Source organism: Neolamprologus brichardi, chromosome 11, assembly GCF_056152115.1.
Source record: "Neolamprologus brichardi isolate AB-2024 chromosome 11, ASM5615211v1, whole genome shotgun sequence".
Taxonomy (NCBI): domain Eukaryota; kingdom Metazoa; phylum Chordata; class Actinopteri; order Cichliformes; family Cichlidae; genus Neolamprologus; species Neolamprologus brichardi.
Window position 1 is genome coordinate 3,773,936 of NC_142114.1, and position 27,985 is coordinate 3,801,920.

Consider the following 27,985-nt stretch of genomic DNA (forward strand, 5'->3'; position numbering starts at 1 on the left):
GATCTTAAAATCGCCCCATACAAAATCTAAGTTCAATCACACGTTCCCGCATTTTAAGCAACAGTGAGCATAAACATACAGGATCCAGATCCAGAGGTAAAATCATGATCCATTCACATTTAACGTGAGTGCTTGTGTGTGTGAAGTAAATGTGTTGACTGCAGAGAACAGGTCAGAGAAAATCTGGTATGGCTTATTTTTATTTATTTTATTTTTACTTAAATCTTTAGAACATGAATACAAATAACCACTTTTATTCAACTTGACATAAGAAATCTAACAATATAAGTACTCAGTCCCTCTCTATGTCAATCATAAACAACAACTATGTTTTTAAAGGATCTTAATCTGGGGGCAAAAAACGATCACATTGACTTTTGAATGCGCATGACTGTTGGTTATATAGCGTATGAGACGGCACGCTTTGAAGTTCAGTTTTCAGTGCAAAAGTCCTACACATAGAATAAGGCAAAAACTGTCTAGAAAGATTAAAAACTATACAAACACTGTTTAAAGAGAAAAGTTTCGCACAGTTTACGCAGACATAGGAAGGCCTACAAGGGTATACAAAACACATTGGTGTTGGTCCCAGTATAGATTAATATTGGCTAGTATATAATAACCCTTTATACTTTACCTCGGTTGTCCTAAAGAGGAAGAAAAGGAGGTCTAAGAACACCCTAGATTAAAGCATTTGATCAAAAAGTTCCTCCGCAATCATTCATTCATACAGTTCGATGGCTACAATTATAGTATAGGCAGCACAGGCTATAAATATAATGAAGGATATTTCAGTTATCTGGGTCTCCTCTGCTCCATCCCATTAGGCAGAAATCCTGCAATGATCGGCACTGGCCATATGAGAGCAGCAACACTCCACACAATGATAACCAGAGTCATAAAACAAGCCACAAGTGTCGACTCGATGGGTTTTCTGTTCAGCCTCCAACTTTTGTCCCCCTTCAGCTCGTCGAGGCTGAAATCCACGCAGCAGAAAGTGACTTGATCCCCGGTCTGCTGGCCCCTTGACCTACCCTGACCGAACCTCCGGTACCGGGACATCCCGCAGCCCACGCACAAGCGCAACTCCTGCTGACCCCCGGTGACCCCGAGGTGCTCGATAACAACGGGCGAGATCACCCTATTGAAAGACGCGGCGAAAAAAGCCCTGCCGTGGTTGTTGGTGGTGTAGATGATAACATCACACTGGAAGCCGAAGCTGCTGTCCCAGCGGGCCACCAGCGACGTGGGCAGGAGTCTCTGGACGCTCACGTTGCACTGGGACAGACTCTGCATGGAGGAGGCGTCGGGCGAGGCGTCGCTCTCCTCCACAGACCTTTTGGAGAAGCGCACGTCCACCTCCAGGTTTGCCAGGAACCTGTTGGAGGAGTTGATGGGCGGCAGGAGGAGGTCCTCGTCGCTCCAGCCTTGACATCGCGGGAGAAGTGCGGCCACCGCGGTCAGAGCCAGCAGGAGAGTCGGAGAGTTGTTCAGCATGGCACAGGGCGCGTCTCTCCAGCTCGCATGGTGCGGTGACGATCGCCGGAGACGGACGAGATGTGCAAATGTTTAATTCACCAGTCGCGAGTGTTTTTTTTTTTGTTTTTTTTTTAACGCAGCACCCAGTGGAAAGATTCAATTCCCTGCTCGGCTGATACAAATGGAAACGTCCAAAGGCTGTCATGCGCGCATCCCCCCCTCCCTGCGGATGTTTCTATCCGTCTCGTTCTCCAAATGTGCCCATCTATCGGTACACAGACGTAGCAGGATGGGAAGAGCTGTGCGCTCTCAGCTCCGATCTTCACTTCCTGCCGGTCACTTCAGGTGTGAGCGCTGAGCATCAAAACACAAAGGAGTGGTTTGGGGGGGGGGGTCTCCAGTGCTCCAGTGCTCCAGTGCGCAGGAGCTCAGTGCATTACATATTTTCTAGTCATGACATACACATACTTCATAAATTTACCACACCAAAAATAATTATTCAGAGTCTACAGAGAACATCGCGTGACTGTATAGAGGCCAGTTAATCAGCTGCCCTCAATTTATTCCTCTGAGGCACCAGGAGTTAGCAGCATGAGCAGAGGCATTGCCAGAAGTTTAAAAATAATCACGGGTCCCCCAGTGCACCCCTTTAGCCCCACTGAGCTACATGTCGACACATGAGAGAAAATCTCAAAAATTTCTTTATTTATTTGGATTTATTGAAATATTCACCAGGCTTGCTACATTTCCCGCACAGAGACATTTATTAAAATGTTAAAGTGCATTTTTTTTTTATTGATTTGGCATTAAAAACGTGCAATTTCTAAAATCTCAGTTATATCCAACTACAAAAAAGCTTTAAAATGTCTTCTGACAGGGAGCAGTATTATTATGGTGGGGGAGTGTCAGGGTTTCTGGGTCGTTGACCCAGTATTTTCAGTTCACTGCCTGTTCCACTTCCTGTTTTATTGTGTTAGCCTTGGTCTGTGTGCATTATGTTCAGTCCTCTTCCCATTTATCATTAGTTCATTATATTCAGCTGTTCACTCACCTGTCTCCAATCTTTGTCATTGTTAGTCATGTATTTAAGCCCTCTCTTCCCTTCAGCCCTTGTCGTGTCATTGATGTTATGTTGTCGTTTCTGCCTGCGTTCAGTCAGCTAGCCTTTCAGTCAGTCCTTCATTCATTCATTCATTCAGTCGTCCAGCCAGCCCTTTCCTACTCCTGTTCTGTTTGTTCACTCTGTCGACAATAAACACCAACCTTCACCTACCTACCTGTGAGTCCAGCATTTGGGTCCTCCTTCTTTCATCCACGACACTAATCCTGACAGGGAGCAGCAAATTCTGCGTATATACAGGTGTCATATTAGAGGTGCTAATGTCTGTTGATAAGACAATCCATCATTTGGAGCAGACTGAAATATGGATGTTTGGATGAATTTGGTGATTGCCCCACCTTTTTACCATCAGCAGCAAACCAAAAAATCAGCACAAACAGACATCGGTCACTGATTTCAGATGACGATTGTTATCGAGGGCAATTAGAGAAAAGTCTCGGGCCTTGATCCAGGGTGAATGGAAGAATCCTTACTGCTACTGCTTTTCCTGCAGTGATGAGGTCAGGTTAAAATTTCAGTTTGACTGCAAATTCACGCTCACTAGGGGTTTCTACAGCCTGTGCGAGTTGGGGAGACGTCCCCGCGTAGCACATAGTCCATATGTTTCTAAAAGTGTTTGAAGTATTTTGTGCCACAGAGAAGCATGATAGGATTTCAGGTGATAAGGGACAACAGCATTACAGCAAGGACGCAGTGACTTTGACTGTTGTTTCATTTGACGGACTGAGCTGAGAGATAAGAAGTTAATCCACCACATGCAGGAAAGATTAACCTCCAGACCTTTATTTATTCAGATCAGATTAGATTCACTGAGTTCAGCCTGAATGATGGTCTCTGAGCAAACAGCAGGGTTTTAGTGCCTTGCTCAAAAGCAAGTGCTGCTCTTTCATTTCCACACAAGTAGCTATACCTTGACCGGACACTTTGTTAGGAACACCTTGCATGGACCCTCTTTTTGCCTTCTAAACTCCCTTAATTCTTCATGGCACATATTCAACAGAGCGCTCAAAACAATCCGAGATTTTGGTCAGTGTTAACATGACAGCATCACAGGGTTGCTGATTTGCTGGCTGCACATCCATCCAAAAGGTGCTCTACTGGATTGAGAGCTGGAAACCGTGGAGGCCATTTCAGTACAATGATCTGATTGTCATGATTAAGAAGCCGGTTTGAGATGATTTGAGCTTTCTGATGTGTTATCCTGCTCCAGCCATCAGAAGATGGATACACAGCGGTCATGAACAATACTGGACATGGTCAGCAACAAATTTAAGCATTTAAACGGTGGCCATGTGGTACTAAGGAGCCAAAGTGTGACAAGAAAATTACCCCCCACACCTTTACACCACCCCGAATCGTTGATACAAGGCAGGACGAATCTATATTGTGACCCTGCCATCCAAATGTGGCAGCAGAAATGGAGATTCATCAGACCAGATAATAGTTTTCCAGTCTTATATTGTCTAATATTGGGGAGCCTTTGTGACACGAGTAGCAGTGCAGTCTCCTGCTGCTGTCAACTGCTTCAGCGTTTGATGTTTTGCACGTTCAGAGACGCTCTTCTGCACACTTTTTAATCAGTGGTTATTTGAGTTACTCTTGCCTTCCTATCAGCTCAAATCAGGCCAGCCATTTTCACACTGACCTCTGACAACAAAAAGGCATTTTAACCCATAAAACTGATATTTTCTCTTTTTCAAACAATTCTTTATAAACCCCAGAGAGGTTTGTGTGGGAAACTCCCAGCAATTTCTGAAATACTCAAGAAACAACCACGCCACATTCAAAGACACTTTAGTCACCTTTCTCTCCCATTCTGATGCTCACTTTGAATTTCAGCAGGTCTCTTTGACGATGCCTTAAAGCCTAATAGCTCTGAGTTGCAGCCACATGATTGGCTGATTTGATAATAATGATGTGTAACTAATACAGAGACTGTATGAATAAATTCTGTCTGAACAACCTCAGCCTTTATCTTCCTTTAATGAAGTACGTGTTAATTCTCTAAAAACTGACAAGCTAATAAAATTTTATTCAAGTTATTTACACACATTCAGTGATGAAGCATCCATGAGAAATACTACAGCATCATTGTTGTGTCATGACCCCACTGATGGGGAACTTACCTGGCACACACATCTAAAATCAGAGTTTTTGTTGTCTGCAGGAATGGGGCCAGTTATTTGTACTGCTATAACGTACAGTTAGACCACCGTATGATTGGGTGTTGCCACATTTTATTTCTGATTAAGTCAGGGAATGAGGGAAGATTATAATCTTGCCTAAATTTGTCCCTCACAGAGAGATGTTTTTGAGCGTCCAACACAATTTTTAGTCGACCCTTCCCACGTTGATACTGTACCTCCTTCCTGAGTTAAAAGGCACTTTTGTGTAAGCATGCTCATTCTGAACCTCCTGCTGGATATGTAAAGCCTTGCTGCTGCTCAAAGATAGCTGCAAGTTCAAATCCACTCAGGTCTAATGACGGTGCCACACACAAGCTCTCAGCAAGCACAGAAGGCCACTCGTGAAAGAAAATGTCCACATCCGTTCTTTTTTCCTTTTCAGTCATAAAACAGCCGCTGCATGCAAAGTGTCTTCCTGTAGTTACCCAGAGTGAAAATGCTATCTTTGGCTTGTCGTTCATTCTGCACATGGCAGAGTCTATTCAAGACAGCATATATAAGAAAAAAAGAATGAATTTAAAATCTTGTGTGACAGTTTTTTGTTATTTAAGTGTTACCTTCCCACAGACTCAGACTGCCCATTAAGAGCAACAATCTCTGTCCTCAAGTTGTGAAGAATGTGCTTTAATCGGCATTGCTATTTTTAAAATGATGTGTTTGTTTTTCTTTCTCAGTCCGAAGCTTCTACTCATGAAGCCGTAAACCCAATAGTCCATAACCCCTTTACTTGTTTGCTCATCTACTCTCCGCCCTTTGAGCTTTCTTTATGTTGGTGCTTGTTTCCTTCGACCGTATTGTGCACTCAGGGGAAACCAGACACATCAATAAACATGTTCCTCTGCAGCAGCAGGGGTTTTCGTACACACTGTGTATCACCTGGCTCGTTCTATCGGATACGAGACACAATCCCCCGCCCGCCACCCTGCCCTCTTTGTGTTATGGATCCAGCACTTTATCACAAACGGCCAACATGATTACACCTACAGCTGGGGACACGGCTGCAGTTAATCTCAAGGGATTTTTTTTTTTAGCTCTAATGATAGTTTCACTATTAGGACTGGTGGTTAAACACCTGATTGCTTTTTGGCAGGTTGCCCTGAGCTGCAAAATCTCACTAACTCCAAAAACTTGATGAGACCACGACCAACCTTTCTCCTTTTACCTTTTGAAAGAGGTTTAAACTAGTGTCTTAACATTTGGCATTTTTGAAGCATTTGTACTTTTATTTATTAGAGATGCATTGCATTTGTTTTTGTTTGTTTTTTTAATCTACAGCATCATTGTTTAGTCTTTTCCCTTTATTTTTCTATAAATTGCATTTCTAGTCTAGGCTTCAGCTCCCCACAACCATAAATTGCACAGGCAGGTAAGAAAATGGAAAGATGGTCATTTACTCCGTGCCTTATGGTCACGTGTAAAAATTCAAGAGTTCTGGTCCAGAATATCTGAAAACATTCATGATCATTTAGGGATTCTGTCACACACGACTCAGTTTAGGCAGTGACTCAAAATCAGAGGGAGAAGACTAGCATTTTTTTTGACTGTTTGGTCAGACACATGCACGCACTGGAGGTCGTTTTGTCGGGCTCTCGCAGTGCTTCTACTGTTCCCCCTCACACAGGCACAGGAAGCAGAAATAGGACCTGCTGATGGGTTGATCCAGAAAGCCAGCTCGCCTCATGTAATTCATGTAATGGCCACTCTCCGGGATCTCCTGTATACTCATGTGACTGTGCTGGGAGACACAGGAAACCTTTATGTGACAGCAGCAATAAGGACTCCAGTAAAAAGCAAAAGTAGAGACAAATCAGTCAGGAGCCATGAGGAGAGAGCAACGGACACTGGATGCCGTCTGCAAAAACATTCTTTTTGGGGGGGATTACCACTGCAGTGCAACTGTAGTCACTTTCATTTGCATTAAAGGAATTGAAATGGGCTCACAGTGGTTTAAGTTTCCCATCATCAAGTGTTCCCGTCACTGTTTTGATCAGTGTAGTTTGTTTAAAGGGCTCCTAGGTGTGGAAAGACAGGAGACCTGAATATGGTTTGTTTTTATATTATTTTCTGTGCATTTTTTGGGCAAGCGTAAATAAAATCTGTCCATAACAACAACAACAACAACAAAGCAAGATGGATGGATTCAATGCAAAAAAGCATCATGAGCAGCAACTGCTCTCTGCCCTTTTTATTTTAAACAAGACACTAAAGGTTTCCCTGAGGTGCAGATTGATTACGGCCGTTGCTCTTACTGTGTCCATCGTCCTTAAAGGGTTCAGGAGAAGCCAAATTATCCCCATGTCTTAATTGCTTAACTTTTATAACATTCTCTTCTTCAACTTTTTAAAAAGAGGGTATGCCTTTGAGGAATTAATTATGCCTTTTAGCAGTCTACTTTTCCCAACAGCTTAAATATAATGCATCTGGAAAGATAATAAGCTATTGACAGAATTAGGGTGATGATTATTCTGTTTTATCTCCGCAGAATGAGATGAGATATGGATGCCTCTTGTATGAATTGTTTTCTCCTGTGCTGTTTAAATGGTGTAATTTGCTCCAGAGGCCTGCCTTCGTGTATTTGATGTGAGGGCCAGCTGAAAGATACCTTGGCCTCAATTTGCACCTGAAAGCTCCCGTGTGCTCGCCTCTGTTTAATTATGACAGCGTATCCCACTCGGTCTTTTTCTCTCTTTTTTTTGCTTGAAAACAATCGTGTAGTTGTACTGCTCTCTTTCTGTGCACTGAGACATCTCTCTGGTGCACGCAAACACTCCCACACGTTTCCAAATGCCGGTCCCTCTGCATCAGAAATGCTCCAGACAATGTACTGGTGAGCCGAGCAGGAAAATGTAAATGACTTTCTTGTTCATTAATTATGCTATAAAAATGTAAATTGCTCTGGTGACAAAAATGCAAATGGACTAAGATAAAAGTCTCTTCTGCTAAAGGAAAATGTATGAAAGATTCATTTCTCAGAAAATGTAGCTCTTTATTTTGGAGACCAAAAGAGGAGAGACCTGCAGCAGCTCCTGGCTGGCCTTCATCAGCTCTGCGCTGGATCAGACGCCATTAATCTGACCCGCTGGCTCTCACACACAACTGACTTAATTAGAAGTCAAGGATTGGGGACGCAGCTCCTCATAGCTGTGGTGTTAAGTCACTTGTTTTACATCTGAGAATCTCCTGTCTGTTTCCAGTGGTCCTGTCATACCACCAATCACTGCCAGGACTTATCACCACGGCAACAAAACTGCGTTTCCCTAGTAGCAGGGGAGTAGTGGGGTGCCCGCTGATAAGGAATGAATGGTCTGTTTAGTTGGTAATAATAAAAATAATAATAAAAAGAAATGAAAATGAAAATAATATTATTATCTTTGTTTTTATTGTTATATGTGGCATCAGTGGTGAGGATGCTGCGGGAGATCAGAGCAGCCAAATATTCACAATAATAACGTGCTCAGGGACTGTGGAGGAAAAATGATGCACAGGGCAGCAGGCCTGTCTGTCAGACTGTCCCTCTCACTTAATTTTTGAAGAAGTAACAGGCTCCTAGTCAGAAAACGACTGGTTCAGGCTCAGACTTGAAGAAATGCAGAAGTGGATGTGATGCATCTTTTACATTCAGGTTTTTGAGGGAATTTTGAACAGGTTAAAAAACTGAAACGAACATAACTTACAGTGATGGAATTACAGTTAATGGTTTATTTATAGGGAGACTTAAAGATACTTCATACACTTTAGGAATGGACTCTGAGACCCTTCTTCTTTGAACTGATGGACAGAGGAGGTCAGGCAGGAGTATCCGTGGACTGTGACGTTCACAAGCAACACTGTGATCTGTAGTGAGAGTAGAAAGCAGATGGAAGAGAACCGGAAGAGGTGGAGGTACGCACTGGAGTGAAGAGGAAAGAACATGAGTGGAAGTGGGACAGAATCACTGTGTGTGAATGGCTGTGTCCCAATTCAGGGTCTGCACGCTTGAAGTACGCGCACTACGCGTACTACGTACGGTGCGTACTATGAGTACGAGAAGTGTGGAAGTGAGAGGCTGGTCTAGCCTTCGTCGCGCTGTTCAGGTTGCCTAGCAACCATGATACTAACCGCGAGAAACGTCTCATACAGCATTGTGTGACATAAATGAAGGAGAAAAATGTTTTGTTGGTCATTCATTTTTGTCATGACATCACTTTGATTAGTTGAGTATCTGATCACTAATGTCACATAACTTTGCTGTTGGCCACATGTCGGCAATGTTTTAATGTTCTTCGTTATTAAACATTCGCACATAAATAAGTGACATCATATTCAGTACTTACTTTTGACAGTTCACTCTTGGCCGCTCCCTTCTGCCATATTTTGCGGCAAAATTATCCACACCCACTGCCGCGCTATGAATTGTGGGATATATGGGACCACGAAGCGTGCACCGGACCACGCTTGATATTTGGGGAAATCGACGGCGCATTTGGAGTATGCATTTGAAGTACACTTCGAATTGGGACAGCCGTCGTCACGTGGCGGTGACGTAATCACACTTAAAATGCGTACTTCAAGCGTGCAGACCCTGAATTGGGACACAGCCAATGAGAGGGAAGGCAGGTGTACGAGTGAACCTGCAAGGAGCAGAGGTAGTGAAGGTGTTTAAACACCTGGGGTCAACCATCCAAATTCAACAGACGTGCACAAGTGAGGTGAATAGAGTGCTGGCATGGTGGAGTTGGTGGAAGTGAGTGTCCGGTTATTTCTGACAGGAGGATAGCAGCAAGAGTGAAAGGGAAGGTTTACAAGATGGTAGGGAAACCTGCTATGATGTATGGTTGAGAGACTGTGGCACTTCAAGTTTTCACTCAGAGTGACCAGAACAGACAGAATTAGAAGAGAGTACATGAGAGGGAGTGACAGCTTAGGGTGAGGCAAGGCTAAGGTGGTTTGGATGTGTGCAGATGAGGGAGAGTGGATATACTGGGCAAAGGATGGTAAATATGGAGCTGCTAGACAAGAAGGGAGACTACAGAGAAGCTTCGTGGATGTGGTGAAGCAGGACGTGCAGAGGGTTGGGGTGACAGAAGAGAATACTAGGGATAGGGTGAGATGGAGAAAGATAATCTACTGGGATGATCCCTAAAAGGAGCCGCCAAAAGAGAAAGAAGAACTGTATTCATTACCCGGAGTCTGATCTAGCCTGTGAAAGCTGGCGGACCAAGGCTTTTCTTCTATTTCTTTTCCACCAACACAATGGCCAACATAAGAACCAGTTTCCACTAAAAGACAGGTGCTCATACTAAAAAGCTGCCACCAGCATCGCACCATAAACCTTAAACATGGGACACTGAGATACCACAGAGGTAAATCAAACCTGAATAACACAAGTTGCTAGTGCAGTTCATTACGGGATCTTTTTCATTCAGCATTTTTAAAGATTAACCCATATTTCCCCTCCAAAAAGCTTGTCATTTGATAAATGTATAATACCAATTCACTTTAGATAGTTCTAGCCTGTACATGAAGGTCAAAGGTCACTCTTTTGAGGACACCAGTGTTCACATTCTGAATCAAGGAGACGAATAGTTTGAAAGATGAGTAAAAGAGGCCATGTATGTCCACTGTGAAACACCATTGCTGAACAGAGGTGGTGGCTTACAACACCAGCTGTCAGCCACCTGCAGTGCAGTCTTGAGATCCCTTCTCAGGCACTTTGACCCCCACTCACTCTTTGCCTCTGGTGACCTCAATAGATCACATGTTGGGGTGGGACAAAGTCTCACAGAGGTTTGACCCTTATGCCTAACCTTCCATGTAAGCTGACATACACCTCCCAACAAATGAAACTGCATGTCAGGTTGATGCACCACGCAACGACGTGAGTGATGTGGAACGTTGCAGCTCGTGGTTAAACGTGCTTTACAGTTACGATTTCTTTTTGGAAGTATAAATCAAGCTTTAACTTCTGGTGATGGCAATTTCCCATACCTTTTTATTAACACCTTGGCCCATGTTAGGTTTCACATGATAAATAGTGGGTCAAGACCATCAGGACCACCTCCTAAGGGGACAAACCTCACTAGGGGTTAAATCTCTGGAGCTCTGAAAGGGAACTGAAGAAGCCTCTTGGATAAGAGTTGAAACATTCTTAAAGAAGTCCAGTTACCATCTTTTTCAAACTCCTAAGACTACTCGGATGATCAAGAACTTACAGAGACAACTGGCTCTACCAATGTGTTTTTACTAAAGCAGCAATATATAACAACAATAAAAGTAACCATATGATTTTCACTGATTCTTTTCAAATGTCAGCAGCATTTTAGAGGCGTAGTCTCTCACTGTGAAGGCACAAACAGTAATACACTGCTGGGTTGATAAAATATAAAGACGTATTACAATCTCTTTTAGATGAAAATTTTAATCTGAGAGTAATTATAAAACACGAGTTTTGCTGATTTTAGTTAAAGTGCTTGTTTTTAATGAATCCACTCAGTACGAACAGGACTCACACTGAGTGGATTATGCTGGTGGATAATTGTTTACCTCTGAGTTGTAGTTCAGTAGGACAAGTATAGGCATCTTTAAGTGAATACTTAGAACATGAACATGATTTAATGAATTCTAAGACTGCATAAAGCAAAAAGTCTTTATTTAACTGTTGGATTCTGAGGGAGAGCAATTAGGACGCTCATGTAGACACATAGAAATTACGTTTTAACTTGAGAACGTAACAAGATGACAATTTGGAGAGTCATTGTATCGGTTTCTTAATCAGATTGTCGCCTCAGCCAAGCTTACAGACGGTCTGAGTGCATCTAGGAGACTGCAGAGGGATCTGCAGAACTGAAGAGCTGTACAGTAATTAGCAGCATTAACTGCTGAGGAACTGCTCTGAAATCAGGAGAAGTGCACAGGGAGCCAGAGAAGAAGACATAACAAATGTGTAGTTGTGTCAAACAGCTTGTGTGTCAGATGACTGAAGTCCCACAGCAGTGTGGGAAAATTAGAACGGGAGCGATCAGGATAGATGGCGATTAGGGATGGGTATTGATAAGATTTTCACGATTCCGATTCCATTTTCGATTCTGTTTAACGATTCGATTCTTTATCGATTCTTATTTTTAAAAAAGGAGAACACTAAGGTCGATTAGCTTAGAACTTTCTTTTATATCTTCTCTTTGAACAAGATAGAAATTTAGGAGTAACATGGCCTTACAAACCCAGCAGTGAGATCTTAAGAGATCCAGCCTACGGCTCTTCAACGGGGTGTCACAGGATCCCCAGGAAAAAAAATTTAAATGTAAAATAATAAAATAAATATTCTTCTGTAGCAATAACAAAGTGTAACATAAATTATTCTGTAGCAATTACACAAGAATATCCAGTAATGTCCCTGCCTAAAATTAAACACATTCACTTTCAATTGAGGGCATCTGCTGTGGCAAATAGATGCAAGCCTTTTACCACAAACTTAGTCACTGCTCGGTGACATTCATCTATCCTGGCCTGAAAGGAGACGCGACCGGTAGACTGCAGCGAGAAATGCCAGCATCTGAGCCAGACTCTGTCTGTCCCTGATCATGGTCACCTAAATGCATGGTAATGGCAGGTTTTGTAATAAGGCAGATCGCGCTAACATAATATGCACTGTTAGTTGATTATTTACCTGCCACATTAACGGGAGAGGACGTGCAAACGTTACTGCTGCTGCTGGGTTGAGATTCACGAGTCCGGAGCGGAATTAAAAACACAACATTCATTTAAGGTCATCGTGTGTTTTGTGAGCAAATGCTTTTGCATATTCGTAGTGTTTCCTCCCTTAAATGAAATCTCTACTTTGCAAGTATTGCAAGTTGTCCTGTTGTCATCCGTTCTCGTAAAGTATAACCAAACTTTTGAGCGTTTGAGCCGCCGTGTTTCCTGCCAGGTAAATGACGCTCCGCAATGTGGTGACATCATTCGGGGCGACTGGAATCGATAAGGGAATCGTTTGCAAAAATGGCAAACAATTCCAAGGAATTGAAACAGTGGGAACCGGTTCTCAACAAGAACCGGTTTTCGATACCCATCCCTAATGGCGATACTGCCCGAGAGCTCCCAGCAGATTGTTCAAGATCTTCCTCCAGCTGCAGAGCTGGTGCTCTGTAGCACCACGTTTCTCTTTGAGGTCTTGGGCTTGCACAAGCACAGATAAGTGAAGGACAAGCGAGGCTGTTGATGTGAAACACAGTCTGGAATTAACATCACACTTATCGGGCTCCCTGAAACACAGTGTGCAGAGATGGTGTGAGATTGCTTCTCTGTGGAGCCACTTCTTATTGAGGTGGATGTGGATTGTGAATCACACGCCTGTTCGAGAAAGGTCACCGTGGACAGGTAAAGACAAGCCAGACCCAGACTCCCCTCATTTGCTTCCCAGCTAACGCATTGCTGCTCCGGCAGCTCTGCGTGGTCGTTTGTCATCTGGTTCTCCGCTCGCGAGGCGCAATCGTCCTCCAGAGCAAGGGGAGAGGGAGCGATTACCATGGGTTGTTTGTCAAGGTGTGAACAAGGTGGATGCGAGTAGAAAAAGAGGATGATTGGTTGCTTTCAAAAGTGATTAGTTTGAAAAACAGCAGAAGGCTGGGGTGTACCTGAGACTCTGAGAAACAAAAACACCCTGAATACAACAAAAAATTACTGATGAAAAGGCTTTATTTTACCGAGGAAGGATGCCATCCAAGTTTTAAAATGTTAATTAGAGGAGAAATATAAATAAGTGGAGCTCTGAGACAAAGCTGGCCACTGGAAAAAGGACGAGACTTTCACAGAACTGATTCCATATGTGTGTGTGTGTGTGTGTGTGTGTGTGTGTGTGTGTGTGTGTGTGTGTGTTTCTCTATAGATTTAAGAAAAAAAGAAACAAAAAAGAAAAAAAAACTCTGGCTTAGTTTAGTCACACTCTCCCTGAGGACACTGAGCCTCCATCTGCTCCTGTTATATGATACCTATCACTTCTGCTTACACATCCTGTTGTTAGAGGACCATTATTTCTTTAAAAATGACTTTGAGCAGACAATTTTCACCTGCTGAAGTCTTCACAGCATTTAATGAGTTCATTAAATGACCTGTAAACACATTTTATCTGTCAACCAGCAACATGAACATGAAGTCACCTTTAAGTAAGATTGTTTTTTATCTTTTTATTTGATAGAGACCACAAGGAGAAAGGAAGCGTAAGGAGAGAAGGGAAGTTCATCAGCAGGGTTAAAATCAGTCAAGAGGTTTGTGATCATAAAGGTACCCCAAGCTTCACAAGCAGGATTTTCTGGTTTCTAGGTTAACTGGCAACAGTAACATGTTAGTAACATGACTGGGTATAAAAAGAGCATCTTAGAAGGGGAGATTTCTCAGAATTAAAAATGAGCGCAGATTCACCAGTCTTAATGGAACAGAATAATTTTCCTCAGACTGCAGCAAATTTGAATACCACACTGGCTACAGTATATTATGTCCTCAAAAGATTCCAAGTATATGGCAAAATCTCTGTGTGCATGGTTCAAGGCTGAAAACCATCATTGATCTTTGGGTCCTCAGACTGCACTGCATTAAAAACAGGGATGGTTCTGCCATGGAAATCACTGCATGGGCTCAGCAACACTGTCTGTGAACACAGTTCACTGTGTGTCCTCACAGCGTGCTCTACCGTTGCAAATAAGTCACTGTGAACACAATCCAGAAACACAGATATCTTCTCTGAGCCAAAACTTATTTAAAATGGACTGAGAGTAAAACTAACACTGTTCTATGTCAGACAGATCAAAATTTGAATTTAATTTTATAAAACATGGACACCTCATCCTCCAAACAAGCCTGCATCGCTGATGATATGGGGGTGCATTAGTGCCCATGAAGGTTGCACATCTGGAAAGGCACCATCAATGGACACATGGACATCTTTTTCAAGGGAAGACTTTACATATTTCAGCAAAGGCAACAATAAAGTGCATACTGCACGTGTTACAACAGCATGGCTTCATAGTAGAAAAGGTGTTGAACTGGCCTGCCTGCAGTCGGGATCTTTCACCAACTTTCGATAATCATGAAATGAAAAAAAGGACACAAAAAAAAAAAAGGACAAAGACATGGTGATGACAAGAATGGGACAACATTCCTCTCCCAAAAGTTCAGCAGCTGCTCTCCTCAGTTTCCAGATGTTTACAGACTGTTGTCAAAAGAAAAGTGAATGCTACACAGTGGTGAACATGGCCTTATACCAACTTTTTTGAGTCATCCTGCTGCCCTCAAGCTCAAAATGGCGTTATTTATTCTTAAGAATTTCACATTTCACGAGTTGATATGTTTTCTATGTTCTATTGTGTGTTGACTATGGGTTTATGGGGGTTTACTGGTAATATTCCCATCTGTTTTGTTTGCAATTTGCACAGGGTCCCAACTTTTTTGGAGCTGGAGTTGTACAATGATGTCAGAGCAACATAGTTGCGCCTCATGTCTTGTTACTGTGTTGTGTGGAGCAGCTGTGGCCTAAATGTCATGCCCAGTGGTAACATGGGTAATGGCAGGTGCTGATGTCTGACATCTGGCCCATGGTTGGTAGATCTGTCACTGAGTTGTGGTAGTCATATTCACCCTGAGTGTATGCAGTCAGTCAGATGTGGTCAGAGAGAACTGCACATGTGGACTGCACTGAGCTACAGCCACAGCTTTTTGGCTTATGACTTCAGCTGGAACAGGAAAGTCACAGTCGTTTTGGGGAGGAGTTTTCTGACGTTTTCTAGGAAGGTAAACTTTAGAAACATACAAATCGAACATCTGTCATGAGGAAAACTTGGCTTTCATAAAAGAGAGAGCTGGGTCTGAACATAGACCATTTGTTGCACCGTGATTAATTGTCTGATAAAATGATGGAGGGAAGCGACAAGCAAGTGAATTTTACTGAAAAGCAAAACTTAATAAGCCCAGATGATCAACGAGCCTTTGAAAACCCACGATTTAGATCAGTAGTTTGTTGTAGGAGCCATCTTCTTATCTGATGATGGGATATTTTCCTTTCAAAACATGATTGATCCATCCCCATGATAATCAGTCAGAGAGGTGTTTTCTTTTCATGTTTTTCATCTCGTCAAGTTTTCTCACCCTTGAGAAAAATACTTTCACATCACATGATTCTTCAGTGACTTTTTTCTCCAGAATACATCAGGTTTGTTTGGCTGTTCATTTCTGAACTTCTGATGCTGAACTTCAGATCGTCACCACTCATCTGCAAAGTTTGAACAGGAAGTGAGTGGGGTTGGTGTTGTCACAGCTGTGTCACTGAGATGACCACGTTAACCTCGTAACATCGAGCACATCACTGCTAGCATGTAACCGGGTTAGAGTTGGGTCATGTTAAATATATAATAACACTTCACTCACACAAAAATACACATGGTACTGAAATATGTTTTAACAGCTCAACAACAAACATTAAAATTAAAGTGTTAACCTATGGGCATTCCTCAGGTCCACTAAAATGTTACCACACGCTACAATACTATACAGAGCATGATTATTTTGAACACAAGGCTCACTGTATTTATCAAACCTAAGTCAAATACATAAGAAAGGGTGGAATAAACCACAGACAGTAATGAATGCATCTTTAATAACAAATAGGGTTCATGACGATTGTGGCGATTGTGGCTCAAAGAGTTGGCAATTTGTCTTGTAACTGGAAGGTTGCTGGTTCGAGCCCCGGCTCGGACAGTCTCGGTCGTTGTGTCCTTGGGCAAGACCAGGGGTCGGCAACCTGCGGCTCTTTAGTTCTTATACTGCGGCTCCGCGTGGTTTGGGAAAATAAATTAGTATTTAGCTGAAGTGTATTTTATTTGTGTTTAGTTCTTTTTTTAAAAAAACTTGTAGTTCTAAATTGGAAGATTATTGTGATATTGAAATATAAAAATAAAATTATATTCTATTATTTTTTCATCGCTCAAAATAAGCGTCACACTCGCGGAAGCCGGTGTACCCGCCGAAACGCGGGTACACAGGCTTTTATCGAGACTTTCAACCCCAGGTAGGCCAATTATGGATCTTCGGATCCACATTATGTCAGCAGCTATTCTCCACCGTGAACTATGTTAAAGACAAACACCGCTCACGCCTGACAGATGACAGCTTACAGTCCTGCGTAAACTGACTTCGTAGAGCCCCGATTAGCAGACGCTGTGCGCAGAGGTTCGGGACCATAAGTCTTATTGTAAACATATCACGGCAGACCGACGATGTTTGCATGAACACGCTTTTCAGCATCTCTTTATTGACCACTTTTCACACACGGTTGCTGTACGCATACAGCCGGCTGTAGCTTTTCACCTCACAGCCCGACATACACCACCAACAACACAACAGCACAGATAGCGCAGACGTAAAGGCAGCGAGGCATGATTGCGGGTGTGGCTCAGGTGAGTCCGCCTCCCCTGCAGCAGCGCTGCAGACCACGCCCCACCGCACGCATTAACCTGGTAAAATACATATTTAGGCAGAATTTTGCAAATATCTACTTTTAATTTTTCAGCAGCATAGTGCTTTTTTATTTTTAAAAAGTCAGGTCAAGGCTCCAACAGCCCAAAGGCGATATAAGGGTGGTGGCTGAGAACAGTTTTTGTTTGCTACATGGATCATTTTAGTTCAGCTGGGTGTCTTTCCTTTTGTTATATTTCTTTAAGAGTTCAAAATGTGTTGATTACATAAATAAAATGTAATTTTCTCTGTAGCATTTCATGGATTTCATAAGCAACACACCTTAGTTGTTCACACAAAGCATAAAGGTAAAAAACAATATATACAGTGTTATCTTTATTTTAGATGTCAAAAAGTATTTGCGGCTCCGAGTGTTTTCTTTTGCGTGGAAACCGAGTCCAAATGGCTCTTTGGGTGTAAAAGGTTGCAGACCCCTGGGCAAGACACTTCACCTACCGCCTACTGGTGTTGGCCAGAGGGGCCGATGGCGCGATATGGCAGCCTCGCTTCTGTCAGTCTGCAGGGCAGCTGTGGCTACAACTGTAGCTGCCTCCACCAGTGTGTGAATGAATAGTGGAATTGTAAAGCGCTTTGAGGGCTCCGAAAAGCGCTATATAAATGCAGTCTATTATTATTATGAAAAACAAGGACAATCTAAGTCCTCTGGGGTAATTGGCGGCCTGCAATTTGTAAATCCAAAAAGTTCCCTTTGGTTACGACTCCTTTGTCTGCCATGTGTTTGTATGGAAAGAGGAATGTGGTGAAATACTAAAAACCTGGGTTACTATTATGGAAGCCAAGGTAGTGTCTCCATTGAGTAATTTTTGTTTTTGTCATGGAATATTTGATGAGGTCCACAAACACAGTTGCACTTTTGCATGCGTCATTGGCATCTCTTCATCTTTGCTGCGTGCATCTGCGTGCATCTGCGTGCATCTGCGTGCATCTGCGTGCATCTGCGTGCATCTGCGTGCATCTGCGTGCATCTGCGTGCATCTGCGTGCATCTGCGTGCATCTGCGTGCATCTGAGTAAACAAGTTCAAAACTGAACTTTGTGTGTGTCTAAGTCAATGTCTCAAAGAGAAACACTGAATGGGAGGCAAATTTTGGGTCAGATTACACACACCAAAGTGTGGGAGACCTCTGACTGATGATGTATGTTGTACTCTGTGGTATCTGACCTTCATATTCACTTCCCACTTTGATCTGGTGCAGGTGAAACATTTGGACTGATTTTATAGACAGTGAAGCACTTACTTGAAGGGTGATCATCTTGTGGTTATGCTGTAAATACTTTGATCATTTTTGCCATGTAGGACAGTGTAGTGATGAATATTATTAAAAATGGAGCATTCGGATTTGAAGGATTTGATTCCAGGATCTCTCCAGAAACTTTGAGCTGGTCACAAAGCGTCATTCACCAGCACCTGCTGTCCTCTACTGTAGTAGAGGAAGTGAGATTCATTCATTCATCAGTGACGTTTCGTCTGTATCTGCACACTGATCTTTGAATGTATGTGGAGAGTTAGCATCTTTACTCTGTCAGAAACCCATTTCCCTCTCATTCATCCACTGCAGCCACATCCTGGGCGGAGGCACCCATTTAACTTTGATATACGATGGCAAGCCAGAGCAAAGCCCCAGGTTTAGCTCGCTGACGTCAGATAAAGTACCTTTCTTTAGCTCTTACTAATGATGTTCTCCCTCCTTCTTTCTTTCTTCCCCCAACGGCTCTGACTTGTTCCCCCTGCACTGCTTCTGTCTGCACGTCAGATCAAAGGTGAGAGCCACAGGGAGGGCTCATAGGGAAAAAAAAGACTGATAAGACACTGTCTTCTCCTCAGCCTTCCCCACTTTGCCTGCCTTGCTCCATGATGAAGATGAGAGTGAGTAGAGGTGCACTCACAGTCAGCAATCACTTCAAGATGGAAATTGGCATCAAAGAAAGTATACTTCCCTCAGAAGCCGCATATAATGATGGTCCCTCCAGAGCACACTGTAGTTGTAAAGCTGATCACGGCGAATCGTGGAATAATTTCAGTCAGCTTTTATGCAAACTCTTATCACTGAAGATCAGTTATTAAAATACTTATGAAAACATTGGAAATCTCAGAGAATAACAAACATAGCGTATAAAGAGAACACTCATGTCAGTTCAGCGTCAGTATGTTAAGTTGGGAAGAATAAACCTTTGTGGATCCATTTCACCTGGTTTGGTGCAAAAGTGGCAACAGGTGCGCTAGAAAGGCAACAAGAAGGCAATGGCTGTTCACAGACCATCTCTGACGGACTTTTCTCTTGTTTTGTTTTAGCCTGAGATGATACCTGCATCTCATTCAGGTTGCACAGGTATTCCAGCACCTCCAGGATGGCGCATCCATATGTGACACTGCGAGAAGGTTTGCTGTGCCTCCTAATGTGGTCTCAAGAGTATAGCTGAGATACCAGAAGACACCTGGACCTGGCTGTAGAGAGGCATCAATCCATCTTTTGCCGTGTAAAGACCTATCTCCTGGTATTATCTCTGAACTCTTGAGATTGTGCTGGGAGACACAGCAAACCTTTATATGGAGGTTCACATGCTGGGTATTTGTCTTGTTGTGGCCACTCTCTCTGTCGTCATGTTAATTTGGAATCACAATGGTTTATTCTTCCTAAACAGACACCCTGATATCAATGAAGTTTTGAATGACTTTGTGTGAAGATTTAGTACTCCCTTGAATTATGTTCAGTGATGTAGGTACAAACAAATGCTCAATAAAAATCAGGATACCTAGGTTGGACAAACATATGTATAATCTGTAGTCAGTTTCATTAGTAAGCAATCTACTGTATTTACCATTAAATCCAAGGTTTTGTTGTTATCTTTTTGTTTTATTTGATTCATTCATGCCAGTTGCTGAATATAAGTTTATCTGTCTAGAGGCTAGTGCAATACAAAAACTGATTGGATAATGACAACTACATCCTTTTATTTATTTATTACATATTTTGTTCCTATAAACATAGTAAAACTTTTTTTAAACATCCATTGACAGTATGTTCTAGTGTTAAAGTGAGATTTTCAAAAATCCCCTCTCTAAAAAGAAGATTTTTTAAAAATGTGTCACATAACAGGAATTGTCAACCTTTGTTTACTCAATTTTCATTTTATCTTCTGGAAAATAGCGACTGTTAGTACTAGTACTACTACTAGCAGTACTAGAAATAGTTATTCTAGGGCAGCGGTCCCCAACCCCGGGCCTCGGACCGGTACCGGTCCGTGAGTCGTTTGGTACCGGGCTGCGAGAGTTGAGGCTCAGGTGTGAAATGTATGGTTTTCAGGGTTTTTATCGGTTTTCAGCGTTATTTTGTTATCTTTTTTATCGTTAACTCGGTTTTCCTTGGTCTTTTCACGTGTGTTATGAATAAATCTTCTTTTTTTCGGTACCGGTACTAGTTTTATTTTGTTGTAAATATCCGCGACACCTTAAAGGCCGGTCCGTGAAAAATAATGTCGGGCATAAACCGGTCCGTGGCGCAAAAAAGGTTGGGGACCGCTGGCCTGGGGCGTTAATCGCAATATCCCGTCAGGAGTGTAGCTAAAGGCTGTCTTTGTCGATGTGCACTGTGTTAATAAAGGTTATTTAAATCCAATATGGCGGCGCCTACAGTGCAATCGTGAGCCAGGAAAACAGGTCGTTTACAACGGTTTTTAAGGCTGGTTGGGATGTTTTCTTTAACACGGACTGGTGTATTCTGTTATTGCGAGCACAGCGCGGAAATAAAGGAGTAGGAAATAAAACGGTGAGTAGCTTCACAGAAGACACTTTCCCTCATCCTTCAGCGTGTGTGCAGCTGACAGACTCCACGAACATGCACACAGCAGGTGTAAAAAGGTGTTTCCATTGTGTTTCATTCGCATTAAAGAGAGGAGTATTCGCTTATCTATGCGGATAAAGCAGCAGGTCAGGTTTATCACGAGAAATAACAACAAGCAATACCGCTGTAGCATAAAGACGGAAAAGAAACCATGTCTAAACCCCTATAACGTGCATGTAACAAAGTCACGCGATAGTTGGCGTGACGCATGCTGTATCAATGTAACAGGATGTGGACTATTTGTGGGTTTAGAATCCAAAATGTTTTTGACTTACTTGATTTGCTTGCTTGGTGCTTCTTACAAATATGCAGGCAAATCGTGTATAACTCTCATGTCAGAAGCCATATAGCTTATTACACCTCATTGTTAACAGTGTAAGACAAGCTGAACTGAATTTAACGTCTGCATTTATATGATCGTTTTATCCACTGAGGCCAAAAGTTGTTAGGAGTTGTAAATTTGGGAGCATGTGGTCAGAAAGACAAGCTGTGGTAACACAGTTTTGATGGTGTTTTGAGAATATTCTTATAAATGTATCCAATACATTTGATTACTGGCAACATTATCGTTTCTTGAGCAAATGTAAGTAAGTGCACCTTTACTCATTGTCTTAATATATGTGAGCTCTGGCACCAGAAACAGATGCATTTGACTTCTGACATATTGAAACACCTGTCCTATCTGAGCATTTATAAAAGATTCTCATAATGACTGACTGAACAGCTCTCCCCCAGATCCTAGTTTTCTGCTTTAAAAATATATTTTTAAATTGTCACAGTTACTGTTCATTTGAAGAATTAATCAGCCACCCCCACCCCTTGCTGAGTACTGGAGTCCAGCACACAGACTTGGACATCAGCTTGAGATGAAGCAGTGTTTTACTCTTTGTAGGAGACACCCGAATGGATGAGGCCAGTCACCATAGAAACATTATCTCAGTCTTTCGCCTCAGCCCACTCACTCGCACCGTCAGAGACGCGCACGGCGTTGAGTGCTCGTCTCTCCCAGCTTCAGCCTGAGGGGAGGAGTGTTGGCTGCTGTGATGCTTAGCTTATACTCGAGAGAATGTATTGAAGACAAAGAAAGTCCCACAAACAGGTGGGTGGAGGAGAACCAGTGACAGCTGACAAAGCTCAGCTTTCTCCAAGTGATTTGTCCGCCCTGGTCAGTTGTCTCCTTAAAATCTAGGATGTAATTTTTTTTTAAAAAGCAGTGGTTTTTATTGCTAAAATCACGTCATCTGAAACTTTCTCTCTCATGCTGATTTGTTTAACTGTCAAGTTTTCATAACATCAGCAATCCTACAATACAGAGTAACCTTTTCCTCTGAGCCCTCCTCAGCTTTAGTCATAGTTTGTATTTTCCCGACTGACTTGATGTCAGTCTGATGTCGGGGCGTGCTGATCATCTCAGCCTCCGCTTTGATGCTTTAAAGGTCTCTCCTTCTGAGATCCAGATGCGTCACTGCTGTGGAAATATTCTCCTGACAGGTCAGGTTAGCAGCAGTAGTCCTCCGCAGCCAAGACTGTGCTGACTGTACGAGCCTCTCAGGTTACCTTGGAAACTGTCTGTATATACACGTCTGTGTCTGGGTGAAATCAAATCAAGGTTAAATGGGTTTTCGTACATACTGCTGACTGTCTGACCGACATTAAGCCAGCAGAAAGTTTAGCCTAACTGCTCTCTGATCATTAAGGAGGAAGGGAAACCTTTCTGAAACAGCCTGCAATATATCTGTTTTTCTTCTTTCAAGTTGTAAGCAGTGGGAGTGGTAAACTTTTGAAATTTATTTTATAGAGTAATCCTATTCTGGACATTTTCTTTAATGTAGTATTTTGTCCTTTTGACCTACCAGTAATTACACAAATTGAGTGAAGCTGCCACTTCCATGCAGGTGATGTCCAGAGGCAGCTGGGTGCACTTAACCTCCTATAATGAAGTGGAAATAATCTAAAAGTACAGGGCTGATTTAAAGCCGAGAAATCGGTGTGTCATTTCATGTCATCTGACTGCAAATGACATTCTTTCATCCGAGCAGGCAGGTGGTTTGATAAGAACAACCTGTCCTTAGATTCAGAGAGAGGCTGTAATCACATCGCGCTGAATAAACTAGTCGTGCTGTTGTGTGAGTGACGTTGAGCGATGGACACAGGCTGTGAAGCAGCAGTGGTAAAAAGAAATTAAAAAAAAAAAATCTGAGCTGCCATAAATTAATCGCAGTGGATGAAACTGTCACTCAGTCTGTTCGCAACAAGTGGACTTTAATGTAATGTTGCTCATTCCTGTAGATTCAAGTCATCTGAAGTCATATGCACTGATGTGGGAAACCCTTTTCATACCTGCTGCAGAACTATCAGAACAATCTCCAGACTGAAAACCTTTTTTCTAAACCCCTCAGCCATAAAAGGCTGATGGGGTATTGTTGTCACCCTGCAGGCGACATGGACACGCACGTTTGTGAATAAGATAACTCGAGAACGACGCAATACAGGCACTTCAAATTAGTAACACAGTTGTATCTAAATGCTGAAAATTTCAGACGAGTTTGAATCTCAGTGACCTTGACCTTAAGGTTAAAGTTGAGACAAATGACCAAAGTTTTAAAGTTTTTTTAAAAAATACTACGAATGCGATAACTGGAGAACAAGGCAAAGTGGGATTTTGATATTCATACCGTAGATGTGTCTACTAAAAAGCTGAGGGTACTCCGTCAGTATTTTTAAATCCTTCTAATCTGGAAGAGTTACACATGCATTTGTTACATCTAAACTGGGCTATTCTAATGCACTTACAGTCCCTCTGGGAAATATTCACAGCGCTTCACTTGCTTCATATTTTTTTCAGTCATTTTACAGTCGTAAATTCATTTTTTACCTCAAATTCCACACAAAAACAATACCCCACAGTGACAAGGTGAAGAAAAGGTTCTTGCAAATTTGGGCTCCTTAGTAACTCCTGAGCATCAAAGCTTATTTCAAAAGAGCCTCGTGTCTTTGCTGCTGCTGCACCAAAACTCTGCAGTGGCCTCACAAATGATCCTAACTGTGACTGTTTTTAAATCTGAGTTGAAGACGCACCTTTTCTGTCAAGAATTTGGAACTGTGATCGGAAGATTTGGTTATTTCACGTAAACATTGTGACTGCGTGTAATGTCAGCGTTTAAGGAACCTGTAAAGCACTTTGGGTTAGTTACTTATTGAATATTACACCATGGAGGGCATATCTGCCCTGTAGCCTTTTAGAATAATAATGTCAGACTCTAGTGGGTTTGAAAAGCCTTCTAAAAAATACGTTTAGCTTATTCCACTCCACAAATTTTAGAAGAAAAAAAAACAGCTGCACACCTGACTATTTACTTTCATCTTCTTCTTCTTTTGGTCGCTCCCTGGATCATCTGGACACTACTAACGTCCTTCAGAGTGTGCAGTGTATTCTTTGCAAAATCCCGAAGCATCTCAGGTGAAGTGTTTGAGGGTATCAATGCGTGTGCTACTGAGCGCGTGCTCACAGTGCAGGGATAATATTTTTATTTTTGACACACCAATGCAGTCATCACTCAGTACTGGCCCTGCTTCCTGTGTTTCTCTCTTCTTCGTCAACATAAAATCCAAGTTGAAAACTCACCATTTGGTCACATCGATGGAGATCCAGCACATTTTGGCCGGTCAGAGTGAAACTTCCAGGAAGCGATCCAAACGTAGGAAAGGGCTGAAGAGGCAGCTTTGAAAGGGAGAGCAGCAAAATCTATATCAGATAAAGTATTTGATTCATGTGGGTGGAGTCACGAGCCTTTTATTGTCATTTCTATGTAAAGATGGAAACTGCTGTTTCCATTTTCTGTCAGTTAGATATTTTAATGTGTGTGCGTTCATGTTGTGTGTTTTATAAGCTATTTAATATATTTACCAAAGGTTAGGGGAAAGCTCGGTTAAAGCTGACCTCCTCTACTGAAAAATAGAAACTTTAGTATTTCACTAGCATGTCAACATTTCCACCACTGGCTGATTTCCTGTTTTATCAGACGCAATCATGCGGGTGTCCGTGAGAAGGCTGGCGCTGTATCCCCTGTTTGCAGCCCAAAGGAGCGGAGCCCTCCAGAGTCCATTTCTGCACCAAATTTCACCCAGGAGTTGCACCTTGTTCAGTGAGACGGGCGTGTGGGAGAAGGACTATCGAACGGAGACCAGACGCAAAGTGGAAGGATGGTGGCACCCGCGAATTATGGCACAGTGGCGGAAGGATGCAGTGGGGGAGGTAAGAGGGTCTTTCAAAGTATCAAATAATAAGCTGAAGATTAAATGAATGATTGTTTTGCTTTTGGTAACCAGCAGTTACAAAAAAACCCCAAAACTCAGTTTATATATGACACAGCAAGTGCTCCAGCTTCCTCTCACAGTTCAGAGGTATGCATGTTGATCTAATTGGTGATTTTTAATTTGGCCCTGAGATAGACTGGCAGTCTGTCTCTTGCTCAGTGTCAACTGGGATAGGCTCCTGCCCCACCACAATCCTGGTTAGACAGTCTGGAACATGCATGGATGGAAATGCACTAAATCCTATAATAATCCTAATTATTATATAATCCTAATATAATAATCCAATAAATCCTTATTTAGATAAGAAGCTGGAACGAGCAGATGGTTGGCATTTCATTTGCCCCACATGCTGCTGCTGTAAAAATGTGTTGAGGTAAACTGCTAGTAGAAATGAATGTCTGATATGTCGAGTGAGAAACCTGTGAATACATGATTATATATTCATATAACAAAAATACTTCTTTCAGATGTTCTATGGCCTAAATAGAGGTCATTACTGTTGAATGAGTTGGAAATCATAATTGTACTCCACAAATCAAGGTTGCACCAACCAGTAGACGTCTTTTGAAGAATCTAAACATCATAAGCACAAACAAGTGTTTTGTTTGTGCTTGCAATAAAAACACAGATGTGTGTATTTAAAAAAACTGCTGATTTTATTTGAGTTTCACAAAACCTCTGCTGTGTCTACCTTGGGCCAAGTGCGTACTATAAATGAGGACAGTGGTAATTAGCTCCCCTCTTTAACCGAGCAAAACATTTTTAACCCACGAGTGAGTTCAAGAAATTCAGATAGATCCACACAATACAGAACAAGCCTGGTAGAGGTAGGAGCTGAAAGATTTCAAAGACTCTGGAAAGGAAACCAGTGAGAGATGTGTCTGAAGACCCCAGAACGACTGCAGAGATACAAGTAGATGACTTGCCAAGGCAGGAATGATATTCTCAAAGAAGAAAATCATCAAAAACCTGCACAGGAATGGATTGTGAGGTTGCAGACCACGAAAAACTCCACTTCTGCAGAAGAGACACCTTCAGTCCAGACTAAAGTATGCTAAAGAAAACCTGAGGAAAGATTATAAATATTGCAAGTGCGTCCTGTGGCCATATGAGACAAAACTAGAGAAACCGCTCATGTTTGGAGAAAGAAGAGGGAGGTAAACAACTAAAGAACTCCCCAGTGAAAAGTGGTGGTGGGAGTATTGTTTTGTGGGAATGCTCCAGTGTGTCTGGGAGTTTGAATCTCAATGAAAGAATCATGAAGAATTTGAAATAAAACCTCAAGCAGTCAGCACAAAACTGTGTCTGCGTCATCGCTGTGTTCCAGATAACAGCAACCCAAACATACATCGCTCCTGGAAGAACAGCCTTCAGAATGCCAAAGTGAGCATTACTGACTGGCATGGACACATCCTGCAAAACTGAAACTCTGTGGGGTGAACTGAAGCCCAGGGTCCCTGCCAGATGACTGTTAGATCTGGAGAAAAATGGGCTGTGATTGGAAAATGAGTGTGAGAAACAAACAACTGTTATCCAGCTAAAACTGACTCCAGTGTCTGATTATTAGCATCAATGGGGCTAATAATTTTGACCCTGGTAGTATTAGCTTTTGTGACATAATTTTTTTTTTTCTGTGTGCAAAGTAAAATACGCATCCAAAGTAAAACTCTGACGTTTGGAAAAGCTCTGTTAAAAATTCCTTGTTTTGTTTAACAGCAATTGGGAAATACTTATTAGCACCTGGGCTAATAATCCTGTCCTCTGATCCTGTATTGAAACAGATCCGCATGTATACATTTGAGGCACAGTTAGATGAATAGGTGCATGCTTCTAAATTATGCCCTCATCTATTATTGCCACTGACCCTCGCAGCTCATCTCAGGCTCGGAGCTCTGGATGATTATATATCCTAATGGCCTGACAGTGTGGCAGTCTGGGACTGGCTCACAGTGATTAAGTGCATTTACCACAGAACTCTGGACCTAATTAATTTACTGAAAAATTCATGACTCACGTTTCCTGTAATCACGTCTTTCTGGGTGTAACTGGTACTTACTGCGTTGCTGTGGCAACAGCATTGAGACTGTAAATCACCAGCAGTCTGCACTGACACCATTTAAATTCGGACACTATAATCAGCCTCTGTTAGAGCCTTATACAGTAATATACCCCGAGTCCTCACGATCGCTATGTGATGAGCAGCTATTCCTGTTCTCATCAGTTTAATGGAGTCTCTGTTGTGTGGGATTCATTCAGAGGCCAGACTGATAATGGAGAGGCTCTTCTGCTGTGTGCTTTCAGGATTAAAAGTCAGTTTTATGGTCATTTGTCTCATGATTCTTATAACAGCCTCTTCTTCTTTTTTTTTTCCTCCAGAGTCCCCACAAGAAGAAGTTTTATGTCCTCTCTATGTTTCCTTACCCATCAGGGCGACTGCATATGGGCCATGTGCGAGTGTATACCATCAGTGACACCATTGGTCATTTCCAAAAAATGAGAGGGCATCAGGTATGTCAGCTTTTATTTTATTCTTTTCTTTTC

General features: G+C 42.3%; 2 protein-coding genes across 2 annotated transcripts in view; one reads left to right on the forward strand and one right to left on the reverse strand.

The window, feature by feature from the left end:
- Positions 1 to 206: 206 nt before the first annotated feature.
- tmem158 (transmembrane protein 158) lies at positions 207 to 1,813 on the reverse strand. Its single transcript, XM_006795893.2, has one exon. The coding sequence runs from the start codon at positions 1,495 to 1,497 to the stop codon at positions 796 to 798; it is 702 nt and encodes a 233-aa protein (XP_006795956.1). The 5' UTR covers positions 1,498 to 1,813; the 3' UTR covers positions 207 to 795.
- A 19,091-nt stretch (positions 1,814 to 20,904) lies between these two features.
- The window catches only part of lars2 (leucyl-tRNA synthetase 2, mitochondrial), a 39,247-nt gene continuing 32,166 nt past the window's right edge, over positions 20,905 to 27,985 (forward strand). Inside the window, exons 1-3 of the mRNA XM_087847991.1 lie at positions 20,905 to 21,052; positions 25,150 to 25,382; positions 27,821 to 27,952. Coding sequence (XP_087704117.1) covers positions 25,158 to 25,382; positions 27,821 to 27,952 — 357 coding nt within the window. The 5' untranslated portion in view covers positions 20,905 to 21,052; positions 25,150 to 25,157. The remainder of the gene's footprint in view (positions 21,053 to 25,149; positions 25,383 to 27,820; positions 27,953 to 27,985) is intronic.

Coding starts and splice junctions, on each gene's coding strand:
- tmem158 (XM_006795893.2), bottom strand. CDS start 1,497: ATGCTGAACAACTCTCCGACTCTCCTGCTGGCTCTGACCGCGGTGGCC.